Source organism: Mugil cephalus, chromosome 4, assembly GCF_022458985.1.
Source record: "Mugil cephalus isolate CIBA_MC_2020 chromosome 4, CIBA_Mcephalus_1.1, whole genome shotgun sequence".
Lineage (NCBI taxonomy): Eukaryota > Metazoa > Chordata > Actinopteri > Mugiliformes > Mugilidae > Mugil > Mugil cephalus.
In genome coordinates this window covers 16,391,190-16,414,912 of record NC_061773.1, presented here as the reverse complement: position 1 = coordinate 16,414,912, position 23,723 = coordinate 16,391,190, and the positions used below count along the sequence as shown (strand labels likewise).

Sequence of the window (23,723 nt, the reverse complement as noted above, 5' to 3'; positions counted from 1 at the left end):
TCCATCCTCTCTCCATTAGTAGGCAACACCCCACACCACATCGAAAACTCCAGGGACTTTGTGAACAAAGTCAAGGACATCACACTGGACCCAGAAGAAACCATCGTGTCCTTTGATGTCACCTCTCTGTTCACCTGCATCCCCACGAGAGAAGCCACGGATGTAGTAAGGAAAAGACTACAAAAGGATGACACCTTGGCCTCAAGAACCAACCTCACCCCAGAACAAGTCTGTGTGTTACTCGACCTGTGCCTGACCACCACCTACTTTCAGTTCAATGGAGGTTTCTACAGGCAAAAACATGGCTGTGCGATGGGGTCCCCAGTGTCACCGATCGTGGCCAATCTCTACATGGAGGAAGTAGAGACCAGAGCTCTGGACACCTTTGCAGGTTCCACTCCCACCCACTGGTACAGATATGTGGACGACACCTGGGTTAAAATCAAGACAAAGGAGGTGGAATCTTTCACTAAACACATCAAAACAGTGGACAGCAACATCAAGTTCACCAGGGAGGACATCAGCGGGGCCTGTCTGGCCTTTTTGGACTGTTTGGTACGTGTTGAAGAAGATCGAAGCCTCAACATAGAAGTATATAGGAAACCCACACACACAGACCAACACCTGTTATTTGACTCACACCACCCCCTGGAACACAAACTGGGAGTCATCAGAACCCTCCAGCACCGAGCACAGACTGTCCCCACCAGACAGGATGGCAAGGACAAGGAGGGAACACACATTAAACAAACCCTCAAGACATGCGGATATCCCAACTGGGCCTTTGTCAAAGGCTCAAAAAGATATCCCAGGAAGGACAGGGAAGAGGAACAAAACAGAAGGAAGAACATCACCATCCCCTACATAGCTGGGGTATCAGAGAAACTAAGGAGAATTTTTGGTAAACACCGCATCCCAGTTTATTTCAAACCTGGAAACACCCTAAGACAGAAACTGGTCCACCCCAAGGACAAAACACCTAGACAGAAACAGAGCAATGTAGTGTACGCGGTTCAGTGTAGCGAGGAATGTACAGACCTGTACATTGGGGAAACCAAACAACCCATACACAAGCGCATGGCCCAACACAGGAGAGCCAGCTCATCAGGAAACGAATCAGCAGTCCACCTCCACCTGAAGGACAAAGGACACTCCTTTGAGGATAACAACGTCAAAGTCCTGGCCAGAGAGGACAGATGGTTTGAGAGAGGAGTTAAGGAAGCCATCTATGTCAAAATGGAGAAACCTTCTCTAAACAGAGGAGGTGGACTGAGATTTCATTTACCAACTATTTATAATTCAGTTTTGACTTCTGTCCCCAAGAAGTTTCAACAACATTCACACACTGAGCCTCCAGGTTCCCATGGACAATAGCCTCGTTAGAGCTCTATTCATAGGGTAAGTTAGCCTAGGCACACAGTTTCCCCCCATTCAAGGACAGGTAAGTATCAGCCATTATGGTAATTAGTGACCCCAGTCTTCTGGTCAAGCTAGTTTCTGGTGGGTGCTACCCACAGAGTTTTTTCCTATTTAAACCTCAATTTCCCACTAGTTCATCAGAACTGAAGAAGCTACTCGGATGAGTGGCGAAACGTCTTCAAGAAATTCTACAAGTCCAGCTGACCTTATTCAACGCTTTTTTGGAAGATACAGTATGGATTTTTATAGGTTCGAACGGGGACTATGGCTATGTTTTCCCCTGCTTTCAGTAACTGTAAGAGCCAGTTGAACAACTCCTTTAAATATTAAACTCCATCAAGACAGAGTAAATGTACAGACACACCAAACTGACATCAAAGAACTACCAATCCTAGATGTTTAGATGTTACACAACTTTTTAAGGTGGACAAAGTCGACACCGATTAGTTGATTAGCTGCTAACGTCACTGATGAAAACACAGTAGAAAGTAATCCTTTGCAACAATGAAATCTATATTCTTGACCTGAATACATATACTGAGAACACATAGCCCATGTGCTACATATTGTGTGCTGCAGATATGTATAGCCTGTATAAAAACAGGCTGCAACTCAGCACCACCAACAGCATTTAACAGTTATCCACGGCATGTTGGAAGATGGGATGGTGTAACTGGGTTCACAATGATGCAGTGTTAACTCATCTCTGTGAGAGCAGGATGTTTGGTGAAGTTGTTGCTCTACAGTTTATTCCTTCTAGATGATTATCTGAAGAAGGGCTGTGGCAGTATTCAGGTGTTAACGATAATCGTGGTGTCAAAAATTTGAATTTCAATATTGTGCTAAAAATCTGCGTATGATAATATCATGTAAGTATTCCAATGCCACTTTAACACAGTGTGTACACACATCTGTCTGTTTTCTTCCGTTCTGCTGTTATTCTGAGTGTAATTCATCTCCCATACTACAGAAAACAACATAAAGATGCATTTCCTGGATTTTACCTTTAATTTTTACATTTGTGTTGATATCATGATAATATCATTGTCGTGACGATAATCGTGAAGTGAAAACCTAATATTGTGACAGTCCTAATCGGAATGTGGATTTGAATACTCAGGTAAAAAGATAGAAAAGAAGAAAGTCCTTTATGTTCTCAGCTTTGTCTTTTTGTCTATTTTTTTCACTTCTGGGTTTTGTCTTCGTGTCGTTCACTTTGTGTCGTGTGTCGTTCTGTCTGAACGACTCGTCACGTTTAGCATTTAGTGTGCTGATAAGGATGAATAGGTCAATGAGAAAACTAGGGCCACAGATGCTCTCAATCAGCCCAACACTAACAAACACCAACCGTCGGCAGGGTGTTTCTTGGTCTTAAAGCCAGGCCTGAAACTTAATTGTGTTTAATTTAATGGTTTGTATATGTATATGTTCTTGATTGATTTTTTTAATATTTGCTTTTATTGTTTTCTGTTCACACAGTGTCCTATCTTGTACATAAAAGCTGAATTGACATGAGTGAATAATTGTCTCTTTATCGGTGTCTTGATGTGTCTTAATTCCACTCTCCGCTGTCCACCAGTTTCTCTCTCTTTCTCTCATCCAACCAATCTTGTTCCTGTTATTTTTAGAAGCTATCACCTTTGGACCAAATGGCTGTGATGGCAAACTGTGACTCCATTGATTTTCAGTAGATCTTTCTTCAGCTCCGAGCCCCACAGCTAGTCCTGAGTTATAGGACTTCATAACATATTGATTAAAAGTCTGTCAGACTGATTGACGACAGGAGAGAACTGCATCAGTGTCAGGCACTCTTTCTGGGCCGAACCGACCAAACCGCATTCAGCGTTCACCCTCTTGATGTCACGTCTTACCATCCACTCGTTGGTTCACTTTGACCAACCACTCACTACAGCACCGTATTTTAAACTCCTCGATAAAAACAACATCAGTATTTTTCCAAATCGGTTTATTAAAATGTGTGTTAAACAACAATGTAAAATATTGTAAGTGATATTTAGAACAAAACTATGCAATATAGAAACTTAAAACCACAAATTAACACTCCTGAATTGTTATTGAACTCAACCAGGAACTGATTTTCATTAATGGGGAGATTGGATATAAAGTAAATTGGGTTTATACACTTTAATCGTTTCTGCATACAGTAGTGTGCAATGTTTCAGGAACTCCTCTTACAGAAACTCAAAAGCAACTCTGCAGTCTGATAATGAAAAGAGGAAAAGGAAATGTGCAGCAGACACTGTGACTCTCACTAGATTAAAGAATGAATCGTAAATGTTTTAATCGAAAGCACAACATCAAGCCAAGTGCCACTACTCTTTATGTAACAACCATGGTAAGGACAGGTCTTTGCTTGTCCTTTCATTTTGTTGTGTTGCTCTCTAGTGGCTGCCGGTGGTGTTATCACTGGAGTTAATGAGCAAACACCAATGGTTCAGTGCAACGTGACAACACAACCAGATGACAGATCAGGCGGCATCTTAATTAGGCAATTTCAGTCATGTTGTTTTTGTAATAGACCGACATTTAGCATGATCTCGTGTTGTAAAGAAAATAAAGATGAAAATAAAGGCTTTAATATGAAGTTGCATGTCTGCCAGTGTCAGCCAGAATGTGACACACGCTGTTTTCTGCACATAATCATGAAACCACTGTGGGACCCTAATGAGCCCAATTTGGACTAAACGGTGAGCAATCGTCCTTTTTACGTCTGCTTACAAAATGAGATTTAATTGTTGCATCAAAACTAGCCACAGGTGAAATGACCGTGTCTGACCTACTTTTTACGTCTCGCTACAACAAATACGATGCCCTCTCTGTGTCATGTGCTGAAGTGAGCTTTGATTATATCGCTCCACTCTGCTCCCTCGTTCATTGTACTGTCTCTGTGTTAAGTTACTGAATTGCTTCTGTTGGTGATGATTGAAGTACGTAAGTGGCCTGAAAAGAAAGCTAAGCATAGCTGTCCTTATTTCACGTCTCCAAGGTTACATGAAGAGGAGTCTTATTTCAGGTCTTCATCCTCAACACAATCACCCTTCTCATAGCCTCTTGTGTTTTCACGTTGCAGACACTGCAATAGAATCTGTGATTTAACCTATAGTACAACACATGCATTGGTTGAATTGTAAACATTTAAGTTCATAGCCCTTCATTAACCCTGGCGAACCTGCTTTTTACTCTGCATCTGCTGCACGTTAAGTGAAATGGGATCATGGTTGAAGGGAGAACATTTATTTTTTGCTAATATTAAAGGAGCTGCGTTCTCATTTAAAGGTGCAGAACTGATAAATGCCTGACACCTGGTGGTGACAGATGAGATTGCTACTTTAGTTAAACACCAAATGACATATAAAATGGTCAATGTGGTGTGACGATGTCTAGTTAGCAACAGTTAGCTTACCAGTTTCAGATGCAAGTATCGTCTCAAAAGGAAGGAAACGAAGACAGACACTTGTGGCTGACCGAGAAAGGCAAGTTTTAGCCTTGTTTTAGGGACACCCAAGCCTTGATGCAGAGGTGATTCTCAAATCTATGGGGGAACTAGGTAGAGACAAACAACAGAGGTGCACATGGTGCTCTGTTAGCTCAGTTCCCTAATGTTAGTCATCAAGAACAAGAACAAACCAAGTGGAAGTGGAAGTATTTTCATTCAAATGTCCCCCACCATAGTTAAGGCTGGACTAGCGGTGTATTGTCATTATTAATCCCAAACTAACCAGAGCCTTTTAAAATATTCTGTTGCTGTTAACTACCTAGGAAAAAAAAAATCCAAACAAGAATGAACGAATAAAAGTATTTAATATGCACATTTGATTCTGTCTTTACATAATGTATCAGCATGTGGTTAATTATTGATGCAGTGACGCTGACGTATAAGGAGGACATAAAACAGCACTGTTCTCAGCTCAGGAGCAGCAGCAGAGATCCATTAGAGACAGCTGCTGTTAAAATATTCTGCTGCGCCCTAGATGATGTTGGTGCTAATTTTCATATTGCAGAGCACAAAAGTGTTAATGTCGGGTTCGAACACACGTACTTGAAGTTGCCCAGATCAGATCTTAATGTGAGGTCTGAAGGGCCTTTAGTGCCAGTCACTGCCAAAATCTCAGCTGATGCTCTGATTAAAGTGGACCAGAGAACATCATGTCTGAATAGTTTCATGTAGTATTCATTTACACAGTGGAGTAGATTTCTGGTTTGAAAAAAAAACAAACAAAAAAAAGTTTAATTGAAAGTTGTACTTTTAGTTGTGAGTCATCCTAAAACCTTCACCGACATCTTTAGAGAAACATCTTTTAGAGAAGGAAGTGCTTCCTTTCGAAGAATAGACTGCTGATGAATACATTTTTTCTCTTTCCAAAATGGATTTAGAGCACATTGAGATTAAATGCTTCCTGCGGAGGACGACGAGGATCTAAATTTAATACGCTTCTAGGCCACAGGGAAACTGGTTTAGCTGTCGGAGAAGATGACGACCAACATGAATTTAGCTGCTGCATTTTTTTTTTCTAATTAAAGGAACAGCCTGAAACAGCTGTTCATTTCCTGACTATCTTGAGCCTAAATCCAAAGTTGAAAGAAACGTGTCATGCAAAGAAATTGTCGACATAAAGCTACATTTATAAAGAGATGTGGAGGATCAATACTTGTACGATTTTGGATGAAACGATGAGAATTAGGATTAAACATTTTTATTTATTTTCCTCAGTTTTTGTTTTTCAATATTCAGTGTGTTTTATGTGATTTTCTTAAGTATTTTACCTCTTTATATCTTTATTTATTCCTGTGTTACTGGTGTTGGTGTTACATTTGTACATTAACACATGTGGACTAAACCCCCTTGTCGTCCTGAATCTGAGATAAAATTATCATCAAGTAACATTAATTTAAGTCATATAGAATGGAGACTATTTTTTGATAACTGCGTGTCCTGTTATTTATTTGCTCACACTGTGTAGAACATCAGAACAGACTGTCTTTACTTCCATCTAGTGGCTGCCATAGTAAGCTACAGCACAGAGAAGTAACTGCTGTATTTCATTTTACTTATAATAAGTCCTATCTCTTATAATCCTAATTCTGTACATTTGAATCTAATCTTATTTTAGTTTTATCTTTATAGTGTTTTTTAAGAGTGTTCTTAAGTGTTATAGTTCTAAGCTAGTTTAGTCTAATCATTCAAAATGTAAGCAATGACTTGCAACTAAGGAGTCGGGATAAGAAAATTATAAAATATTACCTGCCTCCTTCTCAAGATAAAATATATTATTATAGAGGTTATACCCAGTTTATTTCAGTTAACTAATTTAATAAATGTTAGACTGACTGTGCTCATGAACAGCTGCCAATTGCTGAATAATAATATAGTGCATTAAAACGTTGCAGGACGCCACAAACTCAGCATGTTCAAACTGTGAGTAGCAGAGATGTGGCAACAAATGCAAATGAGGACATAATCAATGCACTTGAAAAGCTGCACGTTTGATTACGTATAGCTGGTTGAGCTATTGATGTGGCCATTGATTGTCAGTGGCCGTGTTGCATGTCAAACACGGAAGGAAGATTTATTTATTTTTTAATTAAAGTATTTTACTGGTAACCAGATGTTTTAATTGTGTGAACTTGATGGTTTGATGTCTCACAGTCTGATGAACTTTTTAAATAGATCAAATGTGGTTTAATGTTGAAATGAAGATGTCCAGATAAAGTAAATTCTCAACCAGGTTACAGAAGATATGGAGCTATTTGAAGTCATGTTCATTTGCCTCTTTATTTGGATATACATCGACTGAATTCATGTTTTAAATAAACCACCTAATTTTAAATGCAATGGTGTGTGTGTGTTTTGTTAGCAAGAATAAGACAATGTTTTTGTTTCAAACTGAAACATCTCAACAATAACTGGGCAACCAGAGGACGAGCCAGTCGGACTTATCATCTGGTGATACCAGCAGGTCAAAAATGTTCCTGTTTGGTACAGACTTTAACCCAGAGAATCTCATTCAACTGGGTCAGCTATTAAGTTTCATCTGGCAGCAACAGCAAGTTGACAGTTTTGCAGAATATAGATGCGGAGCAATTGTACAGTAATAGTTGTCGTTTTAGACAATGTCCAGAATTCATTCCCCCCTGTAGAACATCTATTAAGGTTTCCACCTTTTGTTTTAGTGTCTGCAGCCTTCAATTCTCAAATTATAAATATATTATCATAAATTATTATAATAAATACAATAAAAAATAGTAGAGAAATTATAGAAATTATTTATTAGCTTATCCTTTAGGGTATTTATTAAGATCCCCACCTTTATGTTTAAGTGTCTGAAGTCTGCACTAACTTAAACATACTAAAATAAAACAACTAATGCTCAAAACTGTAGCCCTATTTGATGCATGTAAAAAAAATACAGTTATGGATGAAATATTGATGATTCACAGGTTTAATGCTGACTAACTAGTTAGTGTAAGGGTCTCATATGTAGGGAGCACTTCAGTGAATAACTAAATATATTCATGTTGACAGGGTTAGATTTAAAAAGCACTTTTATTCTTTCTGAAAATAGCCAATTTAGATAACTAACACATGCCATAATTATTATATAGCGAGCAGTGAATAAATAACAGATTTGAATGCGTTTTTTGCTTTTATTTTACAGTTGTAATGATTACATTTATAAATGAATTAAAAATTGAATGACTGCCTGCATGCCTCAGGATTTGCAGTAGTTGTGTTGGGCGTGTGTTAGAAGAAACAGACCTGCTTGAAGTATAAAATGCGCTTGTAAAATTAATAAATGAATAAAGTAATAATATATGTAATAAAATCAGTGTAACCCACACAAAGCTGTGTCAGCTGACACGATGGTGAACTCAGATACGACAGCAGCAGCCTCATGGAGACAGTTGCCACGGAGACCGGCGCACGTCATCCTGTAGCGGTTGCCATGGCCCTCATGACGTCAAAGCCCCTCGGAAGATGCTTAGGAAACCCCCTGGCGCGGTTGCCGTGGATACTGGCGGGGGGAGGGGTGGGGCTTAGAGGAAGCGGAAGTGTCAGAGCAGGCGGAAGTGGTACTGCCCTGAATACCCTGAGCAGCGAGCGGAGGACGGCTTGACAAACTCCCATCGTTCAGAGAATAAAATCGGGATCCCTAGTACGCTCAAAATGTGAGTTCACTTACATATCACTCGATTATTGTCTTTTATACAGGTTAAACTGTGTCTTTCAGCGGGGACAGCAGTCCTAGCCGTGGCCCCATTGCTTGGCACTGCGGCGGAAGGTGCCCATTGTGGTTTGGGGCTGGGTGCGAGGATTTAGGCCGAGAAAGGGGCCAGATAGCGAGAAATAACCCGCGGGAGCACCTGGGATAAAGATAACTGCTCTCGTTGTGTAGTCAATGCGCCACGGGATCTTGAACGAAAAAGGCCCAGAATGTGGCCGTTGCATGCGTGGTGCGCTCTGCCCAGTGCCAATGAAGGGAGTGAGACGCAGTACCCAAGTTTGGCCATTTTGACAGCTTAGCAGCCGTGCCCCGGCCGTCGTTGAGCGCAGCCTAGATATTTTAGCAACCAGTGCTCGGGACGCGGTGCGGCGAAAATAATGAGGCGAGCAAATACCCGTAGGCCATAACGGGACACCCGCTATGTGTGGCCTCATTAGTTGCTGAACACAGGCCGAAAGTGGATTGTCTCTAACTGAGCTCCGTCATGGCGTAGCGCAGCGATATGGAAGCTAACACACCCTCCATATTTCCCGGGAGTTTCCCTTCAAACGCGGCTTAAATTTCATCGATTAAAATCGTTTTTGAATTCCGCTTAAAATGGACGAAGGGGAAACCGTGATTTTAGACCACATATAACCCGTTAGAAAATGCGCCTGTCGGTTCTGTGTCGGCGCATCGCCCGCGGAGATTGAACTGGGTCAGGTTCTGCTAGCAACCGAGCTAACCGCTGTAGCAGCATGCTAACATGCTAGCATGCTAGCTGGCGCTAATCTATCTCCATCTTAAAATTCCGCAGGGGAATGCGACAAGGAGGGCGTAGCTGTTAGCAGGCCGACTCTACGCTTCAACCTACATACTCTGGCCCTGTGGCACTTCTAAGATATATATATATTTAGATTTTTTTTCTTTTTTCTTTTTAACGTTATTGTTAGAAAGGTTTTTCAGAGGCGATTGATTTTTGGGTGTATGTCTGTCCGCTGTTGGAAGATGGTGCCCCTCCATTTTTTTTTCTTTCTCTTTTTTTTTTTTTTTTTTTTTTTTTTAACGGCGCGAATAAACCATATAAACTGTTAATAGTTAGCGACGCAATGTGGTTAAACAACAACTTAGCAAATGTACGATGTGTCGGTGTTGCGTTAGATGGTTGAATCTGACCAACGAGGCCGAGTTGGATCAATTTTAACCGATGTGTGTGTGTGTGTGTGTGTGTGGGTCGCCATGTCTTACTAACGCCTCATTAATGCGCTTGTAGCCGTGATAAGCGATGCTAATATGTCACAACACGGCGGTGTAAATGTTCTTTAAAAAAAAATACAGTAAATGGCTGACGGTAACATTATGGATGACCTATATTTTTAACGCCACTCCTCCAAAAAAAATAACAAAAAGCTCAATAATATATTAGTCATTACTTGTCTTTCCTGTGCAGGTTATTTGCACACACACAATCAAAGGCATCCATTTATTTCTCCCACGCCAAGAACAGAAGATACTTGCTTTTGTCCTGTTTTTTTTAACAATTAGCATTGTCCCACTTGTCAAGCTCAGTCCAATTATTTAAAATACTTAGTGTACTGTCATATAAGGAATAGAAACTCAATTATAATTTAGATAATTTTGAGGGGAACTGAAAGAAATGATTAATAATCATTGATCAATATTCAAAGCTAAATTAGCTATAAATATTAATTACACTTTATTTAAAATATTTGTCAGTGTTGAGAAAATCTGAAATTTAAGTATTTAATAATGTGAGTAACACCAGGTGTGTGGCATAGCATAAAATATAAGTGTTTCCATGTGACCGGTGACTCTGACTGTATGGATTTACTGACGGTAAAAAAAAATGTAAATTAAATGGTGATGAGAAATTGAGAGTAATCAGGGTTTTTCTTCTGAATTAGTGTCCCGGTAGTGGACAGAATGGGTTTCTTAACATGTAATTATCCTTTAATCTAAGTGGTACGCCATTTTCTAAAATTATTTTGAAACCCAATGCAACAGTGCTCATTATTAGCAGATAATTGATTTGACTTTTTTCAGCCCTTGAATCAGCACTCGATATCGCCGCACACCCAGCTGAGAGGCTATTAATTACTCTGCAGAATCATAGGAAGTGCCCAAGAGTGGCAGCATGATCATAGTTGGCCAGTGTGACAGAGGTTTTTTTTTTTTTTTTTTCTTTAGATTTAACTCCTTATCTTTGCACTCGTGAGGTTTGCAACACTAGTTTACGTCATCACAACCGTAAATGGGCTCATTAAATAAACATATGTATTCAAAAACGGATTTCATTCATTTACAACTGTGGATATCGAAACGACGGCTGTAGGGAACAATAAAGGCCTCCTTGAGGGAAGTTTTTAAAACGAGCCTGAACAAGGTATCAATTTGTCAGTAATTGTCAGTAGCTGGTGTGCAAAAATAGTTGATTGACGGAGCATGAAAGGAAATCTGCACACTGATGGGCACCATTAATTAAATTCAAGGGTGGTGTCAAAGCTTCAACTTAACAACCTCTTTCAAATGTAATGAGTAATTCTTGAGTACGCCGCCATCCAGCGAGGAGGGGCCTTAGTTGCTATGGTTGTCTCTGTGCCATCTGGTGGTGTTGAGGTGAACACCATTATGTGCGTTGGATGTGTGTAAGAGTCTGTTTTTTAGATCAGAAATATATATGCACAAGTACAGACCTTAAGAACAATCTCAGAGATCCATTTTCTTCTCTTTGGTGGCACCTGTGGTGAGAAGTGGTAAGTGCAGGTTTGTTTTCCAACCTTGCATCCCAGAGATCCAAACGTCGATTCCTGTGTGATACCGTCAGTCAGTCGGCTCCTGGACCACGCCTCAACGAGAATACGCTGATAGACGTCTGTCCTTCGTTTTTGTTTGCTTAGCCGTAGCAGAGATGATTTGGTACTGTAACGCAGGACAGAAATACATTGTGCCACTTCACGCTCAGGTGAGTGGAAGAGGCTGTCATCTCGGCTTCGCCTCCCTTCTCCGGCAAAAAAGATATTCACTAGATGAGCTAACTGTGCACGAGAATGTCGCCACAATTCACAGTACTGTCATAAAAATAAATTTTCAAATAATTGCGTCGGTGGGTCATTGGCTCACACAGAGAGAATAAGCAGCAGAGTGGACCAGAAAATGACACTTGGCCCAAATGAAATGAGATAAGGACACTTTGCTAAGTGGTTACTGAACTAACGTAAAATAAAATGACAGAAAACAGGCAGGTTTGTGTTTAGAGAACAGAAGTTAATTTATTAACTTATTTAAAGCAAAAGAAAACCTACATGCAGGCCTCAATCAGTTATAAATAACATCCCAGGTTCCCAAGTATTTGTGGCAGTAGCTTTAAAATTATTAGTCTTACGAAGCTTCCATGAAGCAGGACGAGGCTTGCCAAAGGTGTGTCTGCGAAGAGTTGACTAGAAACGTGTCAAATAAAGAAATTAGATGTTGTCGACAACCTAACAACATCAGCTGTGAGTCACTGCAGAAGAACAGAACATGAAAAGGGTCAGACAAGGTGAACGCCTCTATGTTGGGTATTTATCATTTTGGTTAGTCACCATTTTTTTAATTCTCGGAAATTGGTTTTAAAAAATGCAGCGTAGTATAGTCATTTAGATTTCAGGTTGGTGTGGTTTAAGTTTTGATAATTGTTATTTATTTTAGACTATCCTAGTTGAATTAAATCAAATATGCATCGACAGTTAGTGAAAAATGTGCTTTCTCATGAAACACATAATGCAGTTGACAAAATAAACAGCATTTTCATAGATTATACCTCTCTTGCCCTCCATAGGGAAACTCCATTCTCAGCCTTGTGTTCACAGGTAGGTCAGGTAAGGTTCAAGGAAATTAAAAAAAAAAAAAAAAAGATGTGGTTGTTGAATCTCCGTCTGGTGGCAGGGTGTGGTCGTCGAAAACTAAAGAGTCTACTCTGGACACGTTAACACATTTGGGGTAAAGTCGGTTTCCAGTCTTCTGAATGTGTGAACTCACGTTTTTACTCCTGTGATTGTGTGGACGTTCGTTCTTTTTAAATTTAAACGTGCAAGATTTGCACAGAACAAAAAAAAAAAGGTTATGCAGATTAAAAATGTAGGGGATTAAAGACGTTACGGTTCATTGTGGAGAGTTTAGTAGTGTGATGTGTAGATGGAAGAGATGGAGGCTGTGGCCTACTTAGACCTACAGATTCATCTGGAGAGCGGAAAGCCCTCTGGGATGAAACAACTGAGCAGCCATTTCACTGGAATTGAGTGTTTGACATTTGACAAAGTACAGTTAAGACTTATTTGATATTTTTTTTCCCTCTGTGTGTGATGTGAGGATGTGATATGTGACGGGGTTTATTGATTAGCCTGTGACAGCCCAGCGGTTTGATCATTACCCAGTGCTCCTCTAGTGGCAGCCCTGTTTTTTTTCTTTCCATGTTTTCCGCATGCTCTACTTACGTCATGGGTGTATCACTCTCCATCACTCTGTTTCTCACACTCGTCCTTGCATCGTTCTCGACGTTTTTAGCTCAAGTCCAAACACTAACTCTTTCTTCTTTGGGCTTCGCTGCTGCTGCTGCTGCTGCTTGTGCTTCTCCTTCTCTTTACAGCCTAAAAGATGGATAAGCACGACCTGGTGCAGAAAGCCAAGCTGGCAGAGCAGGCCGAGCGCTACGACGACATGGCGGCTGCCATGAAGTCCGTGACGGAGCAGGGCCTGGAGCTGAGCAACGAGGAGCGCAACCTGCTCTCTGTCGCCTACAAGAACGTGGTACGGCATCTATCTATCAAGTCAGATATTTCTCTTGTTTGCCTCCGCAGTCCTGCAGAGGCTCACGGTGTAAATACACACATCTTGGTTTTGTTCATTTCAGATTGTCCATCAATAGACAGGCAGTCGTCACCGTAAAGCCAAAACGAAGAAGAAAGGCTTAATGAGAATGTTCTCGTAAAGATGTTTTAATAAATAACAAATGCTCTTTTTACATTTTAACAATATGAACAATGTGAAGCTGTATTTCTGATACAGGTTAAGTCTACTGAAATGAAATGAAATGCATACAACGGTACACCATGCCCAGGATTAGTGTTATGACACCGAAAATAAATAGAGACGGGCGTCGAGGACATAGTTCTTGGAAAGTGTGGAATTTACCATCCTAACCTATTAAGTCTCTGTTTGTCATCACAACAAATGTCGTCAGAGGAACCTAATCTGGACTCTTTATGGTCTTTAAAATGGACCGCTTTGTTCTCATTGTTAGAATTTCATTTACATCTTTGTCTTTTCACAAGCATCTACGTCTGAACCTAAAGGCCTCTGCTCTTTCTTAAACCAAAGATCTGAAATCTTTAAGGAAACATTTACCATAGAGGTTTGGGGGGAGGGGGGGTAGTTGGACATAACGTGCAGGCTGCAACATTCGCCAGTACGCTGCATTTTGTCCTGTCTTGGCAAGCGGCACTTGCTAAAATAGCGTCTCATCCAGTGCAGAGACGGTCGCTGGCTCTGCTGTTTAGATATCTGTGTGTGTTTTCTTCTCTTTTTTTTTTCATGAAGATTTTATAGTCTTAACTCTGAAGCACAAATTATGTAAGAGTACCCTCTGGTTTTCCAGCAGTGCTGCTGCTCTGTTTGTAGTTTTTAAAGCTTTGCAGTATTTCGTGCTCTAATACTGGGTGCAACCGAGGTGATGCTCTAAGTAACTCGGTTTAGGTTTAGTCCATAGATAGGAAGTGAAATAAGTCACACCTCCCTCATGAGATGAGGAAACAAGACTTTTATTGTCATGCATACTATATAGGTAAAATAAAATATTAGAACATCATTATATGTTTTGGCATGAGGTTTTATGCTACAATAAAAAACAAAAAAACATCCCTTCTGATGTGTATTATTTCAGCTGCATGTGTCCAGTCACTTATGTTTAGATGTTTGTCTTTTAATGTCAGTTTTGTCTTCTTTTTTTTTTCCTCCCCTCGTCGCCGCCGGTAGGTGGGAGCCCGCCGTTCATCCTGGCGCGTCATCTCCAGCATCGAGCAGAAGACGGAGGCGAACGAGAAGAAGCAGCAGATGGCCCGCGATTACCGTGTGAAGATCGAGGCTGAACTCCAAGAAATCTGCCACGACGTGCTGGTACGGACGGGGCAGGGAGTGTGGGGAGGGGGAGGGAGGGGGAGGGGGTGTGAAGAAGGAGAGAGAAAATGGACAAGATGGTTGGTGGCGATGGGGCAGAAAGAATGGAGGGCACAATAGAGGAAGCCGGCGTAAGAGAGAAAGCACGCTGGAGCTGATCCCTCCTGGCTGAGGAATAAGAATAACGATCACATGGTGCAGAGACGGTAATAATGCCGCTAGCAGCTGCTGAAAGAGCTGCGTTTAATTTTCTCTCGGTTTTTGCGTCGTGCTTTTGCCCCACTTGGGTATCTCCGCTTCATTTTTCCGTCTCGCTGCAGAGGCGGAGGGCGGACGGAGTGTATGAAAACATGTAACATGCTGTTACGACTTGTCTCTTGAAGTGGCGTCTGTCAGCCGAGGCCTGAGGAAGGTGCTCGGATTAAAAATAGCGGCACCTCAAAAAGAAAATACCGGGACTGCATTAGTGTGGGTGCGCTTCTACAGGTGCACGCGAGGCAGAGGCAGAGAGAGTCCACTTGGAGATCCACTCGTTTTCAATGCTGCAGTTGTGATTAAAGCTTTAGTATTGCACAAATTATTATTAGTACAGGGGTCTACTTGCGCTTGGTGTGAATAGATGAGCAAATAACTGGATGAATATTTGCAAAAGCCTTGTTTTAAAAGGCCTAGAGACCCAGTGAGAACCCCTATGTGCTCAGTCAATGGCGTTTAAGCTGGAGAAAGTCAGGTACCGTGATGAGAGCGGCAGTGAGTTGCAGCTGAGATGCAAGCTTCTGTGGTTTTATTGTTGTTGATTGCAGCTGTAGGTTTGATCTCGGTAACCTGAGAAGGACTGAAACTTCACCTTTAAAATGGTCGACTCTAGTTCTATTTACACGCACCCTCGGCGGAAGTAAAGCGCCGTAATTCTCCACGAAGCTTAATGCGAATTACTCCAGCTACTAATACGTACTTCAAGTCCACTGTTAAAAGTCTGTCGTCGCTAAATTTCTTCCGCCCCAAATGTGACTCGGGCCTCACGAGCAACCCTCGTGCCCTGCGAGTTCCTGACGAAGGTGGTGCAGAAATCGCTCAAGGTCAAAGCAGACTCCAATATTTTAGCGCATGAGCCGGGTTCTAATAATATCTTCAAGGTCAAACTGAAAGCCTCTGCAGTGATGTGATGCTGTAGGAATGAAGGGAGGAAGGGATGGCTGGAGACGGGCTGTCCTTAAAGCAGTAGGATGCTTGGATGGGGGGGGGCGCTTCGATGCGTCCACGGGACAGAAACGTGTGTCCGGCACCTTGACCTAGTAGAGAGTACCAATCAATCAGCCGACCAGTAGGAAAAAATAAATAGATTTTCTTCCTCTGTATCCATTGCATCAGCTCTCTGGGATCTGTGTTTTGTTGTACAGTTGAAATCGAGGTATATTTACTGCGTGGGCCTTCTACAAAGTTGATTTTGACATTTGCTTTTAATCCTTGATTTAAACTCCCACCCCATTGAGGTCTTTCACATCCATCAGATTTAGTAGCTAAATGTGAGAGTCAAGCTAAATAAAGAAAGGTACAGTATAATTAATTATTTTTATTTTCATTTGTTCGAGGGCTGCAAATATTTTTTCCATCTGAATAAGCTCTATTATTTCCCAAGCACTACTGCCTATTAAGCTTTTATTCAAACACCTGCCAATGAAGAACCCATTTGAATCTTTAAACTCATGATACTATTCAGTGAGGACACAAGGACTAAATTGCACAAGTCAGACTTAACTTCCCCCGGCCCACAAACGTTTTGTGGGAGCAAGTTGGTCTGGAGTCACTCCGTTGGGAACTGATTGACTCGGCCGATCTTTCTGGGATTACAATCAAGTCATTTGGACAAACTTTATGCTGTGATGGACGGAAGTTTAACAGCAAAGTAGTCATACACGTCTTCTGAATCCTGATTTTAGGACCATCCAGTTGCGTAAAGAGATTTTTTTTCCTGTCCCATAATGAGACATCCCAATGGTCACCAACCAACAATCAGACTTAACTCACTGCCGCTGCCGTCTTGTTGTTTTAATGTGAGACGCATTTAGCAGCTCCAACAGTTTTAGTTTTTACTGTTTTTGCATCTACTGTTTTTGGGTTTAATGGATTTTCCTGGCAGTAGGATTCCCACGGTACAAGATCTTCTTAAATACCCAATCTTGAAGACTTCGGTTCATCCCTTATTCAGGAGCTAGTTTTCTGCTAGATACGGTAGAGGCGATGCTAAAGTTCAACCCTTTTGCCAATGGGCCTTACCTTCTTCTTACAAGTATGGCTTACAATTAAGTCTACTTTGGTCGCTTGCTAAGTCTTGTCCACACTAAAGCCGTAGAAGCTTGTGATGTTTGAATTACCGTAACTCGCCAGTGGACAGAAAGTGTGTCTGAACACTGGGAAGTTGCGCAGCAGGTTGGGGAACGACGCAAGACTTGGGAGAGACCAGGAAGAGAGGGATTAGTTGGTAAAAACGTAATTGGTTATATTCTTCAGAAAGTCTTCAAGACAAAAGCACAACTTCCCAATTTTGGCAGTTGCACAAACCATTGTTACGATAATTCAAAAACTCCATCCTTCAACATGTCGCCAATGCTCGGTTCCAAAAGGTTGAGTTGTCACAAAGAAAGGGATGGCAACCATGGCAACCAAGATTCTTTGATGGTTTAAGTTTCAGATTGAGTCACTCAAAGATTTAACCATACAACTCAACACTGTCAGTCGTAGCTCAGTGGATCCAAAGGTATTTTTCTCCACTTTTACATTACACCTTGACATTATTCTATATTAAAACCAAAGTATTGAGCACAGAGTTTCTATAACTTGGATAGTTGTTGCCACTATAGATGTCTACATTCCCCACCCAGGTTACTGGAGTCAGCAGATTAAAACGGGCTTCTCTGTGGCTCAAAGGTCTAAATGTAATCACTGAAACAAAGCCGGTCTCAGTGAGGAGATGCTCAGGGGTAAAGTCAGAGCTGATCACGTGATCCGGGTAAAAGCCTTCTTTAAATCAGATGAGGAGAACATCGGCAGTAAGAAGGAGAATGACACACACGCTTAAAGTTAACGAAACCCGGCGGCAAATGTTTTTGAACAAACGTAGTTAAAGACCAAATTGTTCAGGCAGCTCAGGGCAATGAAGCCATGCAACTGTTAGACCTTGTTTGTGTTGTGTTATTTGTATGTGAGATCCATTTGTGCATATCACATATAGATTCTACAGATCAGTCTATGTAATTGTAGACTGACCCATTCTTTTTTTTAATCAAACTGTTTATGAAAGCATATTAAAGTTACAGTTACATAATGATCTTTTTGAAGAGCAGTTTTAAAGCTCAGTATCTGGAAAGCCCTCATCATCTTACCAGTGCCTGAACCACTTAACTCCACACAATTAGTTTTGTGTATCAGGCCTTTAAACAGATTTATTTCTCAACCAGTAAAATTGGACGTTTTAACATGGAAGTCAGCGGATATTGACTTTTGTGGCCAGCCCGTGGAGATCAGATGTCTCCTCTACCTGTAGAGATGTTACGGTTTTAGATAGATGAATAGATGTTTATTCATCCCGATCCCTTATTCATTTATTCAATGGCCACAGTCCAGTTGGTTCCTCACAGGGAGGTTTTTTTCGTAAAGTCCTCCTCAACCCGTCTGTGGCGCAGGACAAAACTGGGACCGACAACAGCGTCATTGGTTCTGGAGATATTTTACCTCCAGTCGCCACATCTTGGGCAGCTTAGATTTCAGTTTACCAGTTGATTTACATTCCAGCCTCCACATATAATAAACTTTAGGTGCAACTGAAAGAATGACAGCACCATAAACCAGCAGCTGAAATGAGGATTAAGCCTCGGCGTAGAGCCAGTGCTCCTTTGTGTCAAAATTAGCCCGTTGAGGTGGTCTAGGAATTACTACTCTTTAATATGTAGCCCCTTCTTTGTCAAGGCACCAAAAGTAATTGAACAGTTGACTCAAAAGCTCTTTTGCGGTATGTGGGATATTCTGTAGTTGATCCCAAGTGCAGCATCTGCGTTTGGAAACTGTTGCTATGAACCCACAACATCCAGTCAGAGGAGCCTTCAACACAACGAAACCAAACATCATTAGAGACCTGTCACCCTGAAACAGTGATGTGTGATCGGATCGGTGTAGGGCTTCGGCCTACCCCAGTCCTTTACGGTTATTTATTCGAGGTCTGGCATAGATCAGAAACACGTCCCCGTAGCGTCAACATGTCTTCATTCTGCTCCGTTTTATCCGTGGTTGGCTAGTGCCAAAGCCGCCAAAAATCTAAGAAGAAACAACAAAAGTCGCACAACTAAACGGGTCCGCTGTGTGGACTCCGTCAGAAATTTGTGCAGCGTGGATGTTGGTAGTAGGACGTTGTCATTCAATACTACCAACTTGATTCGCCAAAAGGACGGCCAAGTACACAGGACAGCTAACACTAAACACAAGAGACAAATGTTACAGAGAGGGTCGGGAGTTGATGGCGTTTTGGATGGACAGAACGTTTCTGAATCAGAACAGTATTGAAGTCTATTGGAGCTTACGAGTTAACCCCTCCTCGCTACATTAGCTTGGACAGACCTATTTATTGGACTTAATCCAGTTGCACGGTTCACTTATGATCTAGGAGGATAGGAAAAGCCTCATACGTCTCCAGGGGAGGAAATTTTCTTCATTTAAGATTGAATCTAGATTTGGATTCTTTTAATACTGAATATTAAAAGATCGGTATTTGATCAGGGGCCAAATAAAACCAATAAAAAAAGAACAGCTCTGAATGAGCAACCCCCCCCCCCCGTAGACATCTTCTTATTTAGCTTTGGCGTTTCTTCTTGATTGCAGCGACAATAACATCTGGTCGTCTCGTCTCTTTCAGAATCTGCTCGACAAATTCCTCATTCCCAACGCATCTCAGGCGGAGAGCAAGGTGTTCTACCTCAAAATGAAAGGAGACTACTTCAGATACCTGTCGGAGGTGGCCTCTGGGGACTCAAAGAAGGGTGAGTATCCGGGTTTTTACAGTCTTGCTTTTAATTGAGCAAAATAATGATTGTTGACTGAGTGAGTTAAACACTCACTTTAAATCAAGATTCTTCTCTCACTGTTGAGTCAGAGTCCTTTTTTTTTATTGCTCCAACAAAAATCAGATACAGTTTATGTAGGTCAAAGCAAATATTCCGTTTTTAATCACCAAATCACTGTTACCTTTTTATTGTTTGCAGTTCAGACGCCATTTTGTTGCTCAAAGGGATAAAAAACAGAAGCTCCTTTTTTAATTAGCAACTCTCTGGTGGCGCATTAGTTAAGAGTGGCTTTTCCACATGTTCTCCAAATTCAGTATTTCAGTATTGCAGAAGGAAAACACAAACGTTTCCTCTTCAGCAGAGATAAAGACGGAGCCTTATGCAGTCAGATACCGTGCGTCGACGTGAGCCACACCAAGGTTTTGCAAGTTACCGACAACACTGTTCAAACATCACACCTTTAAAGGGTCACGGACAAACCAGCCAGATATCACGCGACCAAGCAGTTACTTTCAATCTATTTCTATCCTTTAGCTCCTCTCGTTAATGACGGACTCATTCGGCCTGTTGCCAAGAGACGGTTGCCGCTGGTGTTTGTTGCCAGGGTTATCAGTTATCTGATTGTCATGGTGATAACATTCATTTTGGTAGAGGAAGTGACACATTTCTCAAAGGACGCTGGATCGTCTTAAAACAAAGATGGTTTTGTACGAGGAGCAGCTTTTCAGTTAGACTGTTTCATTCATTTGGCAAAGTTCTAGTCCAGAATAAAAGTATCGTAAATGAATGATTACACTATTATTAAATGATGACCTCTTAGAACGTAGATCCACATGTCAAAGTGACTGATTTGTGTAAAATGTTTCCTCATGTAAAAAATTAGATAACCACACAGTGAATTATATTTATTTTCCATCTCAAAAACCTGCAAGAATAGAACATGTTAGCGCGTCGCAGCTCAAAGTTCAGCCTCGCAGACCAATAAAACCAGTAATCGGAGGCCAGGGTTCAGTGCAGGTCCTCGTGTGAAGACGCCGCCTGCACAGTGTCTGTTGACGCGAGACGTGCCGCTGTTTAGGATCACGAGCGTGCAGTGAAACAAAAGTGACTGGCGCTTGTTTATGTTCCAAAGACACGGTGGAGAACTCTCAGCAGGCCTACCAGGATGCCTTCGACATCAGCAAGAAGGACATGCAGCCAACACACCCCATCCGGCTGGGCCTGGCCCTCAACTTCTCCGTCTTCTACTACGAAATCCTCAACTCGCCTGAGCAGGCCTGCTCTCTGGCCAAGCAGGTGGGTAGCAGCGCTTTGTTTGCTCGGCGTAAGCTCTCCGGATTTAAACGTGACGCGGTTGGAGCGGGCTGTAGACGGGTGGGCCTCCCCGCAGTCAGTGGGGAGGTTCAGATGATTTTTAAAAAAACAGACTCGAGCCCTCACGATACTCCTATGTGAGAAGAAGAAAAGAAAAATGAGCGGAGCTTGAGGCTGATTTGTTAATATCACAGCTCAGAAAGAAAATGGATGTGGACGTAAATAGAAGTTTTTCCCCAGAGGATTTAAAGCAGCGAACGTCTCTGTCTGTGCAGGCTTTCGACGAGGCCATCGCTGAGCTCGACACCTTGAACGAGGACTCGTACAAAGACAGCACGCTGATCATGCAGCTACTAAGGGACAACCTGACTGTGAGTATGACGCGTAAATCTGCGCCCCGGAAACGTCCGCATTTGTTGTTTATTCGCTTGTGTCCTGAAGCAACGTAAATGACGACTCGCGTGTTCAGTGATGCCGACGGGGCCGACTCCTCTCAAAACTGAAGATTGCGAATTCGCTCACATCCTCGTTTCACCCGAAAAAGCCTCCGACCTGTAGCACATTAGATCCAGTTTCACATTTATTTATGTGTCTGCCAACAGCAGCTGTGCACAGCTTGCAGCCACTCGCCCAGGTTTAGTTTTTAGTGTGTTGTTGTGCAGACGCCGACACTGAAGAACAATGTCGGCTACATTCATTTAATACCAGCGTGATACTGATGATTAAAATATGTGGGCTGGAATTATTCTTCATTGCTATGCAGCACCTCTTGATTCACGCTGATACACTGATTAGAAGCACTGACGAGAGAAGTACACAACATTTATCAACTAGTGACAATACAATGTTCTGCTGGGAAACTTTTGTACCTGGCATTAATGTGGATGTTACTTAGACATGTAGCACCCACCTAGACCGGAGCAGGAACCCCCACCCCCCAGTGACAGTCTTTGATGGAGGCAGCCACCCCCAGCAGGATGCAGCCTGACACAGACACAAGAACCGTTTAGAAATCACTAAAAGAAGAAGAAAAAAACAACACAAAACAGCAGAAGACTAGGGATGGGTATCGTTATGATACGGTGCCAAAACCACGGCACCTTTGAAGCGGCGCTGGTGCTTAAAGAATGGAAAACATACAAACTTTGTCCAAAAATGGTGCTTTTTTATTCATGAGGCATCGTGACGAGCAACTTAAATTATTTTATATATTTAACTAATATAAATAGATTAACACTGACAATGTTTCTGTCCCTCCTGGAAACTCGTCGCCTGATGTTAAACTCACGTGGAGCAAAGAGAGAATTTATTCCGACGGGAGAGAAATGATCAGATCAAATGTTTCCACGGTTAAAAGGAGCTGATATTTTCCTCCTGAGCGGATTATTTGATGTTCACATCATCCCTCTAAATGGGATTTTAAACCACTGGTCTCGATTGGTTCATGGTTTCTTTCCATTTTATTCCATTGTTACGGATTATTTTTATATATATGTTTTCTTTTAGTAATAAAAAAAATAAAATCAAATTAAAGCAGGCTACGAGTTTAAATGAACTAACGGATGTTTCCTTTTCTTCCTGCAGCTGTGGACATCAGAAAACCAGGGAGACGAGGGTGAAACCGGCGAAGGAGAGAACTAGAGCGCACTTCACTGTTAACCCATCCCCACACTCTTCCTCTTCCTCCTCCTCCTCCTCTTCCTCCTTTTAATCTCTCCTCCTCTTTCTTCTCTTGTTCTTCCTCTCTTCGTACACATAAACAAGCCCGTTCATTCCCTCGTCCCACTTTTTCAAAGCCCAGCCTTCCCGACTTCCCTTCTGTATAACCAACAGCATGAATAGTACCTGAACCTTCACAGACAAATTATTGGGGACAAAAAAATAAATAACTAAATAAATAAATAATGGAAACGAGGGGGGAAAAAAAGAAAGAAACGACTCCATCACCCCGCCATTACTCCTTCCCTCCATCCCTCCCACCTTCCCTCAATCATGGCACTCCAGTGCAGGCCAGCAGACTAAAATAAAACACTGGCCAGCCCAGTCTTTAACGCAGGGAGGGTTTTTATCCGAAAAAAAACACAAATCAAATGAAGAGCCCACCTCCTTCTGTTTTTATTTCTTTGCTGTTTTTTCTTTTTGTTTTGTTTTTTTTTACCCTCTTTTGTTTAATCTTTTTTTTTTCTCCCCACTCCTTCCGTTCCTCCCTCCTTCCTAACATCTCAGTACGTTCTCTCACCCTCCTCCCCCCTCCAACTCCTCTCTGTAGCGAGTTAATGCATTTATATAGTTGTCCATTCCTTCTATTTTTGGCTTTTCTTAGTGTACTGGCAAAAAAAAAAAAAATGGCTGGTTTTATTCCACTTTAAACGAAAAACAAAAAAAGGTTATTAAACTGTCCGTTTATTTTCAACAAACACTGTGATGCTTAGTTTTTCCTCCACCAGAATCCTCGACCTGACGGCTAATCAGACTCCTAAAGCTGGGACCGGGGTGGGGGGTGTGGAGGGGTGTGGAGGGGGCGGGCGGTGGGGGGGGGGCT

General features: G+C 41.7%; 1 protein-coding gene across 1 annotated transcript; it reads left to right on the top strand.

The window, feature by feature from the left end:
* Nucleotides 1-8,464: 8,464 nt before the first annotated feature.
* Nucleotides 8,465-23,598, top strand: ywhaba (tyrosine 3-monooxygenase/tryptophan 5-monooxygenase activation protein, beta polypeptide a). Its single transcript, XM_047582377.1, has 7 exons — nucleotides 8,465-8,607; nucleotides 13,288-13,448; nucleotides 14,673-14,813; nucleotides 19,720-19,843; nucleotides 21,000-21,163; nucleotides 21,457-21,552; nucleotides 22,766-23,598. The coding sequence occupies exons 2-7, from the start codon at nucleotides 13,296-13,298 to the stop codon at nucleotides 22,820-22,822; spliced, it is 735 nt and encodes a 244-aa protein (XP_047438333.1). The 5' UTR covers nucleotides 8,465-8,607; nucleotides 13,288-13,295; the 3' UTR covers nucleotides 22,823-23,598.
* Nucleotides 23,599-23,723: the final 125 nt, after the last annotated feature.